We start from the raw sequence: 16,945 nt of genomic DNA, 5'->3' as shown, positions 1-16,945 counted from the left end.
TCAAATTTTAGCCTTCTTGAATTCACAGCCCTATCTCTTCAATTCAGGGAGACCACCAAGTTCTGTTGGGTTCCCCTTCCTGTACTGCAGCCTGGAAACTCAGTAGCTAGGGCATTCATAAAGCTCACCTCATTTGTTTTTCTTCTCTGAGACTACTGTCCTGAGATGCCTGTTCTCTGTGTCTGAAATCTGTTGTTTATTTATATTGTCCAATTTTCAATTGTTAAAGACGGGCAGAGGATAAATCTGGTCCTGTTACTTCACCATGGCCAGTAGTAAAAGTATTAATGTATTTATCATGTATCTCTTATATGCCATTCTTTTCCATGATTTTCTTTTTCCTGTTATAGAATGCTTTTCCTTTTTTGATTATTTTTTAACTCCTATTAAGTCTTCAGAATTCAACTTGGATGAAGCTCATTTGTGAAGATTTCCATGACCTCCACTGATGAGATTATTACTCCCTCTTCTGTATTTCAGATTCCCTTAGTTTCTGGTACTTTTGTATATAGTACTTAATAAAGAATTATTTGGTTATTTATCGTTCTGTCTCTATAACTTGTCACAGTCATTCTGCTAAGTATTTCATATATTTTATCTTACTTAATTTAATCCTCATAGTACCCATATGAGATTGTTGTTATTATGGTCCCCACACAGTGCCAGTGCCTGGCTTGAGATAGATACTTTAATAAATATATGAATGCATAATGAAGATAATTGAAATGCATCCAGAAGAAAGTGATTAGAGTGTTGAGGGGGGCCTCAAAATGATGTCATGTTTGGAATTGTTTAAGGAACTGGAGATGTTTAGGCTGGAGAAAGAAGATTCTGGAACCTGAATACCATCTTCAAATGTTTGGAGGGATGTCACATCAAAGAAGGATTAGACGAGTTCCCTATGGCCCCAAGGAGGTAAAATTAGGACTAGTGGATGAAAACTGTAGGGAGATATCATACCTTCAAGAAAGGGAGAATCTTTGGGCGCCTGGGTGGCTCAGTTGGTTAAGCGACTGCCTTCGGCTCAGGTCATGATCCTGGAGTCCCAGGATCGAGTCCCACATCGGGCTTCCTGCTCAGCAGGGAGTCTGCTTCTCCCTCTGACCCTCTTCCCTCTCGTGCTTTCTATCACTCGTTCTCTCTCTCTTTCAAATAAAAAAAAAAATCTTTAAAAAAAGAAAGGGAGAATCTTTAAGGAATAGGGCTCTCTAAAAGTAGAGTAGATAACCTTGGTAATTTCTTTCCACTGGATACTTCACTGATATTTTGAGTATCTGCTTTATAGAGTAAGCTGTAATATAACAATGCTGGACATGAGGTTATACTCTAGGCTCTTTAAATCCCATCTTTACTACTTACTAACAACATGAACTTCATCAGATTTAAGTGTCACTATCAGAGTACCAGACATTGCCTAACACAGAGTAGGTACTTAATTAGTACCCTTCCCCTTGGTGGCCAAACATTGAAAAGGTAGATAATTTGGGTAACTGCTGAGAATCTGTCTGAGATTTTATGATTCTTTGGAAGACTTTGATTCATATATCTTTGTTTTATTCTTTTAAGTTCTTTGTCATTCTTAACCAAGTTTGTGTCATGGCTATTCATTATTTACCTAAGTAATCTTCAAAATAATTCATGAAAAGAAGTCTTGAGATGAAATACATTTTTTTAACATAGTTCGTGTGACTCTGAACATAGGAAAAAGGACTTAAGTTCTCTGCTAGGTAGAACATAAACATGTTGTTTTTATTCTTATGTGCCAATTCATTTCATTAATTTAGCAAGTTGTTTTTGTGTGTCTATAACGTGCCAGGCCCCTATTAATCACTGAGAATACAATAGTAAATAAAGCAAAGGCCCTGCCTTAAGGAATCTACAATCTCCTAGGAAAAATAAATAGCAAAAACACATTGTGATAAATGTTGTAATAGCTCAAATGTAGGATATTATAGATGCACATAAAAGATGATCCAGCACTGTCTTGAGTAAGTTTAGGTGTTGGGAGACATATCAAGGGGGAAAGTAATGTATAAGCTGAGACTGGACGATGAGTACAAATTTTTCAGGCAGAAAATATTGAGGGGAGGAATACTCCAGAAAAATATCTGATGGCCAAAGACAACATACCATGTTTGAGGAACTGAAAACCTTTAGTCCACTTGGAACATGGAGTTTGATGGAGGAGTGACAAAAGATGGGACTAGAGAGGCAAGCAGAGACTAGCTTATGAACGGCCTTGTGACTAATATTAGAATCTAGACTGAATCATAAGGGAAATAGGAAACCATTGGAGTTTTTAAAGCAGGAGAATGATTTGACCAGATTTGTATTTCAGAAAGACTTTTCATGTTAGTAGGAAGTTAATAGGTTATATATAAAACTGAAAAATCAAGAAATAAAAGTATAAACATATTACTGGAAAAAAGGGGGTAAATATTAGAAGAAACAACTAAAAGAATTAAGAGTGGTTGCCTTTGGTGTATAGGAATCTGGGTAGGGAAGAGTTAGGTCAGGGAACTGATTTTTCTTATTCCTCCAGTAAACCTTATTAGAATGATTTGACTTTCGTAATCTACATGCATTGTAGCATAGTGGGTAAGAGTATGGATGCTGGGGCACGTGGGTGGCTCACTCGGTTTAGCGGCTGCCTTCAGCTCAGGTCATGAACCCAGCGTCCAGGGATCAAGCCCCACATCGGGCTCCCTGCTCAGCTGGGAGCCTGCTCCTCACTTTCCCACTCCCCCTGCTTATGCTCTCTCTCTCTCTCAAATAAATAAATAAAATCTAAAAAAAAATAAGAATGCATTTGATTTAAAAAAAAGAGTATGGATGCTAAGGCCAGACTGCCTGAATTGAGTCTTACCTCCACTGTTTATAAATTATTTAATTTCTCTGTGTTCAAGTTTTCCTTTCTGTAAAAATGGAATAATAATAATAATAGGATTTGTAGAATTTTGTGAAGATTAAATGAGTTAATACAAGTAAAACACTAAAACAATATGTGGTGCATAATAAACACTCAGTGTTAGCAGTTATTACATGTCAGCACTGTTAAGGTTCTGATATACAAGAACAGACAAATTTACCATTGTATTGGTGAAGGGGTTTAAATGTTGGCTTTTAGTAATCAAGAGAACAAACAGACAAAAAAATCAGAATGGGTATAGAATTCAGCAACATGGTTATTAAAATTAATATAATTTTATATATAAAGAATGTATCTAACCAGCTGTTGAGTACATTCTGTTTTAAGAGCCCATGGAATATTTGCAACATTTGCAAATTCTCAAATACTAAAAAATGAAATCATATAGATCTATTCACAATGCATTTAGGCTAGAAGTAACTAACACAAAAGATAACTAGAATATTCCCCATGAAGTTAGAAGCTTAAAAATACACTTCAGATTAACCCATAAGTCAAAAATGAATCATAATTAAAACTGGAAAATAATAAAGAAGTACTGTGTATCAAAACTTGGGATGCTTTTTAAGATCAGTTCAAGTTTTACATGTGTATTTTAGAAAAGAAAACCTGAAAACTAATTAAAGTTTTTATTTCAGGAAATTAGGAAAAAAGAGAAGACACCAGCCAAGGCTAGCCTTGTAAGCAGGCCAATGACCAGCCCTGCTGTTAATTTTTCCTACACATTAAAGATGTGAAACTACAGGGACTTTGATATACTGCAGGAGGAGAGTTATTTGGTACACTTCAGAAAAACAGTTTGGCATTATCTAATAAAGTTATCCCTGCATTTCTTCTCCTAGATATATTATGCTATAAATATATCTGTAGAAACTGCTACATACACATGTGTATCATGAGACATATCTAAGAATGCTCATAGTCTCACTATAAGTAACTGTCTCAAAACTATAGAATAACAGGGGTGCCTCGCTGGCTCAGTCAGACGAGCATAAGACTCTTGATCTCAGGGTTTTGAATTTGAGCCCCACATTGAGTATAGAGATTACTAAATAAATAAATAAACTTTAAAAAAGAAGCCATGCTACAAAACTATAGAATAGTTAAATTATGGTATGTTATTACAATAGAATAGTACAGTACAATAGAATAAAACAACTGAAAATTAATGAATAGCCACATGCATTGATAATAAGTAAATCTCATAAATACAATATCATTCAAAAGAGGCATGACACATAAGACAATATTCAAAATGATCCCATTTATATAAAGTTCCAAAACAGACAAATATACTGCTTAGGGTTACACAAATAAGGATGGCAAAGACTATATAATACACAATTCTATAAATACCATAGCAGATGTTCAGCAAATATTTGATGACTAAATGGATGGTTTGGATCTCTGAAAAAGAAATGGTAAATACTGATTTAAAAAGAAAAGTCTAGGTTTTATTATATTTTGCAGGAATAAGGAAGGGGGGCGCCTGGATGGCTCTGTCAGTTAAGCATCTGCCTTCGGTTCAGGTCGTGATCCCAGCATCCTGGGATCGAGTCCCACATCAGGCTCCCTGCTCAGCGGGGAGCCTGCTTCTCCCTCTCCCACTCCCCCTACTTGTTCTCTCTCTCTCTCTCTCTGTACCAAATAAATAATAAGTAAATAAAGGAATAAGGAAGGAAATAACAGCTTATGTTTATAAAGTTTCTTCTGACTAGACAAGAAAACCCTTTTCAGGCTTTTAAATTGAACATAAATAGTTGAAATACAGAAATCAAGTAAACATATATATATATATATATACACATATATATATATACACTAAAAAAACATAATTAAACCAGCATGTATTTTGTGCATTCCAAAAAAAATCTTCTAAACCAAAGGGTTTAGTTATCTGTACTTAACTCATCTTTCAGTGATTCTTGTTAAGAATCCATTGGAATGTCCATTATCTTCAAAACCTTGGTATAGCATCAAGTTTATCACTGTTATTTCAAATTAACTTTCTGTTGCCTTTATTATTGTATCTGACTTTTTTAAATAGCCAATACGTATTTTTTGAAATTTCCGTTCTGATGCTACCTTGTGGCTATTAATATGGATGGCTTAATAATATCCCTTATATACTTTATCAGCATTTATATTTAAAGTAATGTTTGGGGGCACCTGGCTGGCTCAGTTGATAAAGCATGCAACTCTTGATCTTGAGGTCGGGAGTGTGAGCCCTATGTTGGGCGTAGATATTACTTATAAAAAGAAATAAATAAAATAATAGAAAATTGCTATAAGTCATCTAAACTCCAAGAAGGGAACCAATTTTTTTGTCTTAGAAATCCTGTTTACAGTAAAGACTTAAAGTGGAGATAACAAACTCAGACCCCTGTAGTGGCCCCTGAGGTAATAAATGAAAGGAGCAGGATGGGAACTGTGGCAAGTCTAGAGACATAATCCTCCCTATCTAAACAGGACAGCTCCTACTTAGCTCCATCTGTTTGTTGCTATGTGAGAAGGTGGTGACAGATCTTCAGTTTTTTCAGAATATGTCATATATTTGGCAGTTAATTTAGAAACATTAAACACTGTGCAAGTGATCCAAAACAGGTCTGTGGCAGGATCTAGTTGCTAGGCTATTCATTTGCAAACAACCTTAAAGGATATGTAATTTTGGTGAAATAATTTGTTTTTTATTGTGTTTTACCTATAGTCGACAGAGGTACGTTCTTGGAGACACAGCAATGCAGAAGATGGCCAAGTCCCATGTTTTCTTAAGTGGTATGGGCGGTCTTGGTTTGGAAATTGGTAAGTAGTATCTTTATTCATAATTTTTTATATGACACTTTGAGCAACATAAGGTAAAGAATTTAATTTCTTTCCCTTGTATATATTTTTACCTATAAAGGAAGTTAGATCCAAAACCTTGAGAAGATTCAGTTTTGATTCTTTTGGCAACACTATTTCTTTTCTTTTCTTCTTTTTTTTTTTTTACAATTTACTTATTTATTTGAGAGGGAGAGCAAACAGGAGCAAGGGGGAGGAGCAGAGGGAGGAGCAGGCTCCCCACTGAGCAAGGATCCTGACGTGGGGCTCAGTCCCAGGACCCTGGGATCATGACCTGAGTCAAAGGCAGACACTTAACCAACTGAGCCACCCAGGCGCGCCTTGACAACACTATTTCACTATAACACTGTATACTGTTAATATTCTTCCACAAGGAGCCAGTAATGACTCTTTTGCTTCTCTTTGTTATGATAATAGCCATTAATGATCATTTCTCTATCTTTTTTTTTCATTTCTGTATCTTTAATTCATTATGATAGAGCACACACACATATATTTATAACAGCCTGTCTGAAATAATACACTGAAATTTTAGTGTATTATATCTCAGTGTGGTATGATAGAAAATTTAACTTTTTCCTTTTTGTTCGTCTGCATTTTCTAAGGAACTTGTATTTCTTCGGTAGTAAAAAAGTTAAAATTATCCAGAGATGTTACCAAGCTCCATCAAAACTATCTAATATACATTCTTAATATTAAGCTATTCCTTTTTCTTTTTCCTTCATAGCAAAGAATCTTGTTCTTGCAGGAATTAAGGTAAGTGAGTAAATGTCCTTGGTAAAAATAATTGTGAACTTTTTTTTTTTGCTCATCATTAGTGGTAATATTTGTTTACACTTTGGCCTAATTATTGCTGCTTCTTCATTTAGTAGCAAAATTGTTTTAATGCTGTATTTTCCTCTTTTTAAAAAAGCTATTACAGAAAATTTCAAACTTATATGACAAAAGAATAGTCTTAACAAAACCCCATGTACCCATCATGCAGCTGCAATTACCTGCTCATAGACAAAATTGTCCCATGTTTTCTCTTTCCCATTCCCCACTGTTTCCCAACCACCAAATTATTTTGATATAAAACTCAGACATCCACATAGGGGAAGGGAAGGAAAAATAAAATAAGATGAAAATTGAGGAGGAGACAAACCATAAGAGACCCGGAACTCTGTGAAACAAACTGAGGTTGCTGGAGGAGGGAGGAGGGGGGATAATTATGTGATGGGCATTAAGGAGGGCAGTTGCTGTAATGAGCACTGCATATTATTTGCAACTGATGGATCACTAAATTCTACCTCTGAAACTAATAATAAAAAAAAAAAAACCCGGAGACATCCTATTATATCATCCTTAAATATATTAGTATATATCTCTAAATGATAATGGTGCCTTTTGGAAGCATAACCACAATACCATTTTCACACCCACCTAAAAATGTAACCAATTCCCTAATAGCATTGTCTTAGTTAGCTATTGCTGAAAACAAATTACCCCAAAACTTAGCAACTTAAAACTTACCAGGGCCATCTTAGATGGTTCCTCTGTTTGAGGATCTCTCATGAGGCTCCAATCACGATATTGGCAGGGCTGCAGTCATCTCCAGGCTAGGGAAAGAATCTGCTTCCCAAGCTCGCTCACATAGTGATTGACAGGATTCACTGGCAAGGCTGTTCCACTTCGTATTCCTACTTCATTTCCTTGCTGGCTCTTGGTTGGAGGTTTCCCTCAGTTCCTTGAAATGTGACCCTTTCCATAGGAAGCTCACAATATGGCAGTCTGCTTCATCAGAGTAAGCCAGCAAGAAGACAAGAAAGGAAATGTATTAGCAAAAGAAATCACAGTCTTTTGTAACCTAATTTCAGAAGTGACATTCCATTATCTATGGTTGTTTGGTAAAAGCAATTCACTAGTTTATGAATGTAAGGAAAGGGAATTACACGAAGGCCTGAGTAACAGGAATTGGGAGTCATTGGGGCTTTATTATAGCTTGCCTACCTCAATCATCAGATACCCAGTTAGAATTCAAATTTTCCCAATTGTCTTATGAAAATTTTATTTGTTTTGTTCTAATCAGGATCCAAGTCAAGTCATATACTGAACTTGATTTCTTTCAATGTATAGATTTCCCTTCCCTGATTTTTTTCCCCTTAGAATGTACTTGTGAATGAAACCAGGTCATTTGTCACATATACCTCTGCCCTTGTATTTCCTGTAAACTGGTGGTTCTATCCAGAGATTCAAATTCAGATTTGATTGTTGCTGCTTCACAGATAATTTTATGTTTTCTCATCAGGAGGAAATCATAATCTGTTGGCCTTGTTTTTATGATTATTACTAGCTATTAATGATCATTGCCTAGATTCATTATTTCATTAAGGATAATGATATTCTAATTCTGTCATTTCTTTTTGATTTGTTAGCTGGAATAATATTTTAGACAATTTTCCATTCATCACATACTCGGTTTCACTAAAGTGTAGTTTGTACATGCATAAAAGGCAGGATAAATACTTGATTTTTTTTTCACCCTTTATTTACCAGGTTTCAAAATCAGTAGTTCCTATCATCCCCCAGCAGTGACTAGTGAACTTGTGTGGCATGTGTGTGTACATAAACATCATGATAAACGTGGATTTGAATATCTGATTTGTTTTGATCCAATGTAGTTGTTATTCTCGTTGATGCTTAAATAGTTTCATCTTTCCTTATTGGCATCTTCATCAAGTTCTGGAGTCCTTTTGATACAACCCTAGTAGTCTTTGTCACTGATGGTAAAGTCTTTTCAGTGGACAGAGCTAGAAAATTCATCATGAGTGAACACTGAAATTTCTGAGTTTCAAGTTTAGGATGATAGTGTATCTATCTCTTTAATTTTGTGATTTTGTATTTGTATCTCTTGTCTTACTCTAAGGGTTTGAGTTTTAATGACATGGACCTAATTATGTATTTGCTTTATCCTATATTATATTATACCTATTTATGACATAAGTTCAGCATAACAATTTCAGTATTTTTAATAACAATATAATTATTGAAATCACTTTATGATTTTTTTATCCTTAGGAAAAATCCCATCTAGATTTGGCAGGCATATTAACTACTGTTTAGAAAGTAGTAGTAGTGGATTTTTAGGGATCACTTTTTTAAATTTAACATACCTTTACTGTTATAAGACTTACATGATTTAAAGTGGAAATTATAGGGGCGCCTGGGTGGTTCAGTCGGTTAAATGTCCAACTCTTGGTTTCGTCTCAGGTCATGATCTCAGGGTTGTGAGATCAAGTCCCACCCTGGGCTCTGCACTGGGCATGGAGCCGCCTGCTTAAGATTCTCTCTCTGCTTCTCCCTCTATGCCCCCAACACCCACCCTCCAGCCACATGCTCTCACTCTCTCTAAAAAAAAAAAAAAATACAAAGTAGAAATTATAAAGCAAGGTTTATTCAGATAAGTCTACCTTCTCTCTACTCAATTCCCTCCTTCCCTTATTAGATTGCCCACCTTTTTTTCATGTTTTTAAATATAAGCAAGTGCATATATACAAATATGCAATCTATATATGTGTATGTATACATATTTATCTCCACATGCCTTTCTTAGGTGAAGTGCCATACTTGCCTCCACCTTGCTCCTTATCACTTAACAACATATCCTGGGATTACTCCCTAATGTTAACTATATATATTTCATTCTATTTTTATAGCTGCATGGATATACATTGTATGGATGTATCATATATTATTACCCAGTTCCTTATTGGTGGACGTTTTTATTATCTTTGGGTCTTTTCTATTAAAAATAGTGCTGGGCGCCTGAGTGGCTCAGATGGTTAAGCGTCTGCCTTCAGCTCGGGTCATGATCCCAGGGTTCTGGGATCGAGTCCTGCATCAGGCTCCCTGCTCCTTGGGAGCCTGCTTCTCCCTCTGCCTGCCTCTCTCTCTCTCTCTCTCTCTCTCTCTCTCTGTGTCTCTCGTGAATGAATAAATAAATAAATAAATAAATAAAATAGTGCTACAGTTAATACTCTTGTACTTAATGTTTTTTTGTATCTTTCCCAGTGTGTCTTTGTGATAGATTCTTAAAAGTAGGATTGCTGTGTCAAAGAATAAAACACAGTTTGCTAGAGATTGCCAAATTCTTTTCCACTGGGGTTATTCCACTCTACATTCCCACCAATAATATAGGAGAATGCCTGATTCACCTCATTCACCAATAGAGTATATTATCAAACTTTTGGATTTATGACATTCTGATGAATGAACTAAGGTATTCCATTCTTGAACAGGGTTGAACCTGCTTAAATACTTTAAAGGACCATATGCATTTCTTTTTCAGTATACTCCATGTTCTATACCTTGCCCCATTTTCTGTAAGATCTCTAATATAAGTTAAAAATGTTCTTTCCAGTTAGTTATCTTACTTTGAACATAGAGCATTTGGAAATGTTTGTGAGTTCTTTTGATTTTTTGTATTTTGATTAATATAACATGCTACTTTCCTAAATTAAAATTCTCTTAAGTGTTAAAGTAGTTTTCCATTAATTTTCCTGGGTTTCCAGATGTATGTGGTCATACCTTCTGTGAATGAATCCAACTTTATATCCTTCCCAATTCTTAAGCTTTTAATTACTTTGTATTGTCTAATTACACAGGATAATTCTGATACAATATAAATGGTATTGGAGATAGTTGTCTTATTCCTGACTTTAACAGAGGTTTTTCTCTTTTTCGAAGGCACTTACCATTCATGATACAGAAAAATGCCAAACATGGGATCTAGGAACCAACTTCTTTCTCTGTGAAGATGATGTTGTTAATATGAGAAACAGGTGAAGATAGGATATTTTGTTATTTTTTTTTTTTTTACTCTTGCAATTACTTAGAATATTTTCTGTGCCCAGAACAGAACTGTGGACTTATCACCATACATTCACATCACCATAGAAAATAAGTGTTAACATATACTTTTTAATTCTTTATATTTGTGAAATTTTTAAGATATTCATATTGCTACCTAGAAATGAATTTAAGATTGTTAAACATCATTATTAATCCTGAATTATTAAAAGACGTCATGAGCTTGGAACCATAGCAGTACACTTTGAGATTATATGGCTTACTACGTCTCATCTCAAGATTGTATAGTTATATGTAAAGATAAGTCTTACCTTCTTTCTTCCTCTATAGTTTAAGTTTTCATTGAAATTTTCTAACATTCAGGTTTCTCTGATGTCGTCAAAGTGTCCCAAGTATGCGGGATTGGGTTGTTGAACGAAAGAATTGTAAAAGTCTTTTTTTTTTTTTTTAGGGCTGAAGCTGTACTTAAACATATTGCAGAACTAAATCCATATGTTCATGTCACATCATCTTCTGTTCCTTTAAATGAAACTACAGATCTCTCCTTCTTAGATAAATTCCAGGTTGGTACTCTATTTTATATTAGACGTTATTGACAGATTACAAGGCAGATTGCTAAGTATTGTAGTATATAATTAATTAAACCTAGTCTCTTGAGCAGAACAGAAAATTTTAGGTTAAAAGACTTCCTTTAGAGTAATACCTTTCAAATGCTCCATTTTAGGGAAAGGGCCTCAGAACTACTGACAAAATCATTACATTTGACTAAAGACCATATACATGTGGAAACCCAGCTACTTTCACAGTAGTGTTCATAAAAAACTACCCAAAACTCAGTGGTTTCTAGCAACATGTATTTCTTTCTTCTGCATCTGCATGTCAGTTGGAGTTCAGCTGTTCTAGGCTGAACTCAAATTGCAGAGTCTGTGTTTTGTTCCATATGCCTCTCTTCTAGAACGAGGAGGCCACCAAGGCCATGGTGTCATGGCAACAAAAGAAATGCAAAAGGGCAAGTCCAACTATAAACACATTTGAAGCTTCCGTTCATGTTACTCCCATTAATATTTCACTGGCCAAAGCAAGTCACATGGTCAGGCCCAAAGTTGAGGAGCAGGAAAGTACACTCTGCTCTTCTAAGGCAATGGGCAAAGGATGATGTATAATCCGATTGCAGAGGAATGAAAATTGCAGATCAACATTCAGTCTACTTTAGTTAAGGTTAAAAATAATAAAAACAATTCTCAACACCTTAGATGTTTTAAAAGTGATTAGATTGACCCTGATTTTCTCTGTGATTAAATTACGATATTGCCCATTTAGGGAGAAACACTCCTGTGTTTCACCTTTACTCTCTACTTTTGACACTGTGTGACCATATGTGTATGGGTTTTTCCCCCAGCCAAGCAGTTCTCCAACTCCCTGGACACCTAGTTCAGTGTCCTACAGTTCATTTCCGTTTTGACACTATCTATCTAGAGAAGATAACTTCACATCCCACACATTAAGGATTCATTCCCACAAGAACCCCTTCTTTGCCCCGTTTCTGACATGAATCACAAGTCCAGGTTGTTACTCTGTGCTTCTGAGGACTGGCTACATAAATCACAGGTTCCCACATCCCCTTCCTAGGGTCCATTTAATTTGCCAGAGTGGCTCACAGAATGCAGGAAAACAGTTTACTTACCAGATTGGTTTATTTAAAAAGCTGTAACTCAGGAACAGTCAGATGGAAGAGATGCATAGAACAATGTATGAGGAAAGGGGCACACAGCTTCCATGCCCTCTCCAAGTATGCCCCCTTCAGCACCTCCATGAATCTGGAAGCTCTCTCAGCCCCTTTTTCAGGGATTTTTTATGAAGGCTTCATTATGGATGCACAATTGATTAAATGATTGATCTTTAGCAATTAAGTAAATCTCCAGCCCCTGTCTCCTCCCTGGAGGTCTGAGACATAGGGCTAAAAGTTCTGACCTTCAAATCACAAGGTTGGTTCCCCTAACAATCAGCCCCCATCTTTAGGGGGCTTCCAAAAGTCATTTCATTAATCTAAACTCAGGTATAGCTGAAAGGGGCTTGTTATGAAAAGATGTTATTTTACCTTAATCACTGGAGCTATTTCAGGATTTGGGACAAAACTAAATACTATAACAAAACATGCCTTGATAGCTCTTATATAGGAAATTATAAGAGTTTTAGGATCTATGTGCCAGGAACCTTGGATGATGTCCAAAAGATACATTTATTATTATAATGATAATATCGTACCAATTTAAAAACCAGTGTAGACTTCCATTCTGGACTAGATAACTTGAAATCCATCTTCTATAAAGACGGGTAATAGACTTCCTAAATCAAACTGTTTAATAGACTTCCTTGTATTTTTTAATTTTTTTATTGAAGTATAATTAACATACAGTGTTATATTAGTTTCAGGTATCCAGCATAATGATTCAACAATTCTATGCATTACGCATTGTTCACCATGATAAGTGTAGTCACTATCTGTCACCAAACAATGTTATTACAATATTACTAACTATATTCCCAATGCTGTACTTTTCATCATTATGACTTATTTTATAACTGGAAGTTTGTACCTCATCATCCTCTTTACCTATTTTACCAATCACCCTACCCATCTCCCCTCTAGCAACCACCATTTTGTTCTTTCTGTTTGAAAGTCTGGTTTTTTGTTTCTTTGTTCATTTCTTTTATTTTTTTAGATTTCACAAGCAAGTGAGATCATACAGTATTTGCTTATTTCATTTAGCATAATACTGTGTAGGTCCATCCATGTTGTTGCAAGTGGCAAGATCTTATTCTTTTTTATGGCTGAGTAATATTCCATTATAGCTTTTCCACAGTTTGCATTCCCACCAACAGCGCAAAAGGGTTCCTTTTTCCCCACATCCTTGCCAATACTTGATATTTCTTACCTTTTTGATTTTAGCCATTCTGACAGATGTGATGTGATACCTTGTTGTGGTTTTCATTTGCATTTCCTTGATGATGAGTAATGTTGAGCATCTTTTCACCTGTCTGTTGGCCATCTGTATGTCATTGGAAAACGTCTATTCAAGTCCTCTGCTCATTTTTTAATCAGATTATTTGGGATTTTGGTGCTGTGTTAAATATTTTTTTTATATACTTTACATATTAACCCCATATCAGATATATCATTTTGCAGATATCTTCTCCCATTTAGTAGTCTGCCTTTTCATTTTGTTGATGGTTTCCTTCACTATGCAAAAGCTTTGATAAAGTCCCAATAGTTTATTTTTGCTTTTGTTTCCCTTGCCCATGGTGACATATCTAGAAAAATGTTGCTGTGGCTGATGTCAAAGAGATTACTGCCTCTGTTTTCTTCAGGGAGTTTTATGGTTTCAGGTTTCACACTTAGATCTTTATCCATTTTGAGTTCATTTTTGTGTTTAGTATAAGAAAGTGATCCATTCTGATTCTTTTACATGTAGCTGTTCCAGTTTCCCAGCACCATTTGTGGAAAACTGCCTTTTCCCCACTGCACATTCTTGCCTCCCTTGTTTTAGATTAATTGAACATATAAGCATGGGTTTATTTCTAGGGCTCTCTATTCTGTTGATCTATGTGTCTCTTTTTGTGCCAGTACCATACTGTTTTGATTACTACAGCTTTATGGTATATCTTGAAATCTGGGATTGTGATACCTCCAGCTTTGTTCTTCTTTCTCTAGATTGCTTTGGCTGTTTAGAGTCTTTTGTGGTTCCATAGTATTTTTTGTATTATTTGTTGTAGTTCTGTGAAAAATGTTGGTATTTTGATAGGGATTGCATTAAATCTATAGATTGCTTTGGATAATATGGACTTCTTAACGATATTAATTCTTCAAATCCATGAGCATGGAATATCTTTCCATATGTTGTATTGTGTCTTTAATTTCTATTATCAGCATTAATAGTTTTCAGAGTAAAGGTCTTTTACCTCCTTGGTTAATTATATTTTTAGGTATTTTATTTTTTTGGTGCAATTGTAAATGAGATTGTTTTCTTAATTTGTCTTTCTGCTACTTCATATTGGTATAGAAAATAGATTTCTGTATATTAATTTTGTAAACCGTGATATTACTGAATTCCTGTATCAGTGCTAATAGGTTTTTGGTGGAGTCTTTAGGGTTTTCTATGTATAGTATCATGCCATCTGCAAACAGTGACAGCTCTACTTCTTCCTTATCACTTTGGCTGCCTTTTATTTCTTTTTCTTGTCTGATTGCTACAGCTCAGACTTCCAGTACTATGTTGAATAAAAGCAGTAAGAATGGGCATCCTTAACTTGTTCCTGATCTTAAAGGGACAGCTCTCAGTTTTTTATCATTGAGTAAAAAATGTTAGCTGTGGTTTTTTTCACATATGGCCTTTATTATGTTTAGGTATGTTCCCTGTAACCTACTTTGTGGAGAGTTTTTATCATGAATGTATGTTGTACTTTGTCAGATGCTTTTCTTGCATCTATTGAGATTATGATGATTACAAACTTTTCTTTCTCTTGTTAATGTGATTTATCATTTTGCATCCCTAAAATAAATCCTGCTAATCTTGGTTAGAAAGGGTTTTTTAATGTATTGTTGAATTCAGTTTGCTAATATTTTGTTGAGGATTTTTGTATCTGTGTATATCAGAGATATTAGCCTGTAGTTTTCTTTTTTTGTAGTGTCTTTATCTGGCTTAGAATCAGGGCCTCATAGAATGAATTTGAAAGTTTTTCTTCGTCTTCTCTTTTTGGAATAGTTTGAGAAGAATAGGTATTAACTCTTCTTTAAATGTTTGATGGAATTCACCTGTGAGTCCATCTGTTCCTGGCCTTTTGTTTTCTGGAAGTTTTTTGACTACTGATTTGATTTTTGATAGACTTCTTTTAAATGAGTATCTGAGCCCAAAATAATGTAAGGGATGTGCTCAGAGACCAAAAACGAACAGGTAGCTAAAAGAAACCAGTGAACTACTTATTGGCTATGGTCACTTGCAGACAGGGGTTGCTGGTTTCAGTAACCACATTTCTTGGGAATTGGTGGTAACACAGAAACAGAAGATACAAAATAGGTTTACATGAGATAAAGAAATGGAATTGCGACCTACCCCGTCTTCGTAAAGTTAGAACCTAAGAGAGCTATACGATGAAAGTGTGGATGAGAACAGTCTTTGCCCATCAGAACAAGAAGATTGCCTGTTTTCTCTTGAGCTCTGGATGAAAAAAATAATGATCTTCTCTAGGAATTCACAACCACATGCCTGTCCTCACCCCAGTTTGGAGATAAACTTTATAATTCTTTGTAATCTAAAATTTCCCAAGTTGAGAATTTAACGTAAGAAGTAGGCTGGTGATATCCTGGTATGCCAGAAAGAAACAAACTAAACAAATACAGAGGAATCTACCTTCAACAAAGCCATAGTATATTCCAGTATATAAAGCCCCTTTGAAGATGAGTTCAGGATACAAAATAAGAAGACAGGAAAATGTAGTGCAGTGTGATCAAGAGTCAGTGGATATAACAGAATAGAATTAACCTCCAGGAATTTCAGATAATAGAATAATTGGATAGGGTCTTAAAAATATAGGTGTTCAAATTGACTGAATCTTAAAAGAAGGAATTAAATATATAATATGGAAATAAGTCATTATTAAAAACACAGGCAGATGTGATAAAGAACCAATAGAACTTTTAGAAATGAAAATAGTCTTAAAAATTAAAACTCACTGGGTAGATTAAACAGTGGGTAGATAGAAATGGAGTAAGAATTAGAGAATTGAAAGAGCTGAGGAGATTACTGAGACTATAGCCCATAGAAATTAAAATAAGTATGAAAGAAATTAAAAGAAATTAGAGCTTGGGCACTTGGGTGGCTCAGTCGGTTAAGTGTCTCCCTTTGGCTCAGGTCATGATCGCAGGACCCGAGCCCCCGCATCAGGCTCTGCTCGGCAGGGAGTCTGCTTCTCTCTCTCTTCCTCTGCCCCTCCCCCCCGCTCGTGCACACACACACACACTCTCTCTCTCTCAAATAAAATCTTTAAAAAAAAAAAAAGAAAAGAAATGAGAGCTTGAATGAAAAGTTTCAGTTCATGAGATTAGATTTCCGGAAGGAGAGTATTAGAAAAGAGCAATATTCAAAAAAATTATGGCTGAGAATTTTCCAGCATTGACGAAACACAAATTAGATTCAGTGAATGATTTGATTTGATTCTGTTTACAAACTTAGTAAGTTAGCCTGTTACTATTATTTGTTGCTGGCAGAAAACATGAGATTCCTCGGTCAGAGACTCAGGACTTTATTACTCAGAGCATGGTAAGAAGTA

The 16,945-nt window shown here is 35.3% G+C and overlaps 1 protein-coding gene across 2 annotated transcripts in view; it reads left to right on the top strand.

Moving 5' to 3' along the window:
* UBA6 (ubiquitin like modifier activating enzyme 6) overlaps positions 1-16,945 on the top strand; it is an 89,690-nt gene that overhangs the window by 19,780 nt on the left and 52,965 nt on the right. For both annotated transcript variants that reach the window (XM_073891758.1, XM_025887570.2), the window contains exons 3-6: positions 5,637-5,731; positions 6,498-6,526; positions 10,496-10,590; positions 11,070-11,181. In XM_073891758.1, the coding sequence (XP_073747859.1) occupies positions 5,637-5,731; positions 6,498-6,526; positions 10,496-10,590; positions 11,070-11,181 (331 nt within the window). The remainder of the gene's footprint in view (positions 1-5,636; positions 5,732-6,497; positions 6,527-10,495; positions 10,591-11,069; positions 11,182-16,945) is intronic.

This window comes from Callorhinus ursinus, unplaced genomic scaffold (genome assembly GCF_003265705.2).
Source record: "Callorhinus ursinus isolate GAN/ISIS: 27379988/994484 unplaced genomic scaffold, GSC_fseal_2.0 scaffold4, whole genome shotgun sequence".
Classification (NCBI taxonomy): Eukaryota; Metazoa; Chordata; class Mammalia; order Carnivora; family Otariidae; genus Callorhinus; species Callorhinus ursinus.
Note: the sequence above shows the minus strand (reverse complement) of the source record. Positions and strands in the feature narration are given on the sequence as shown.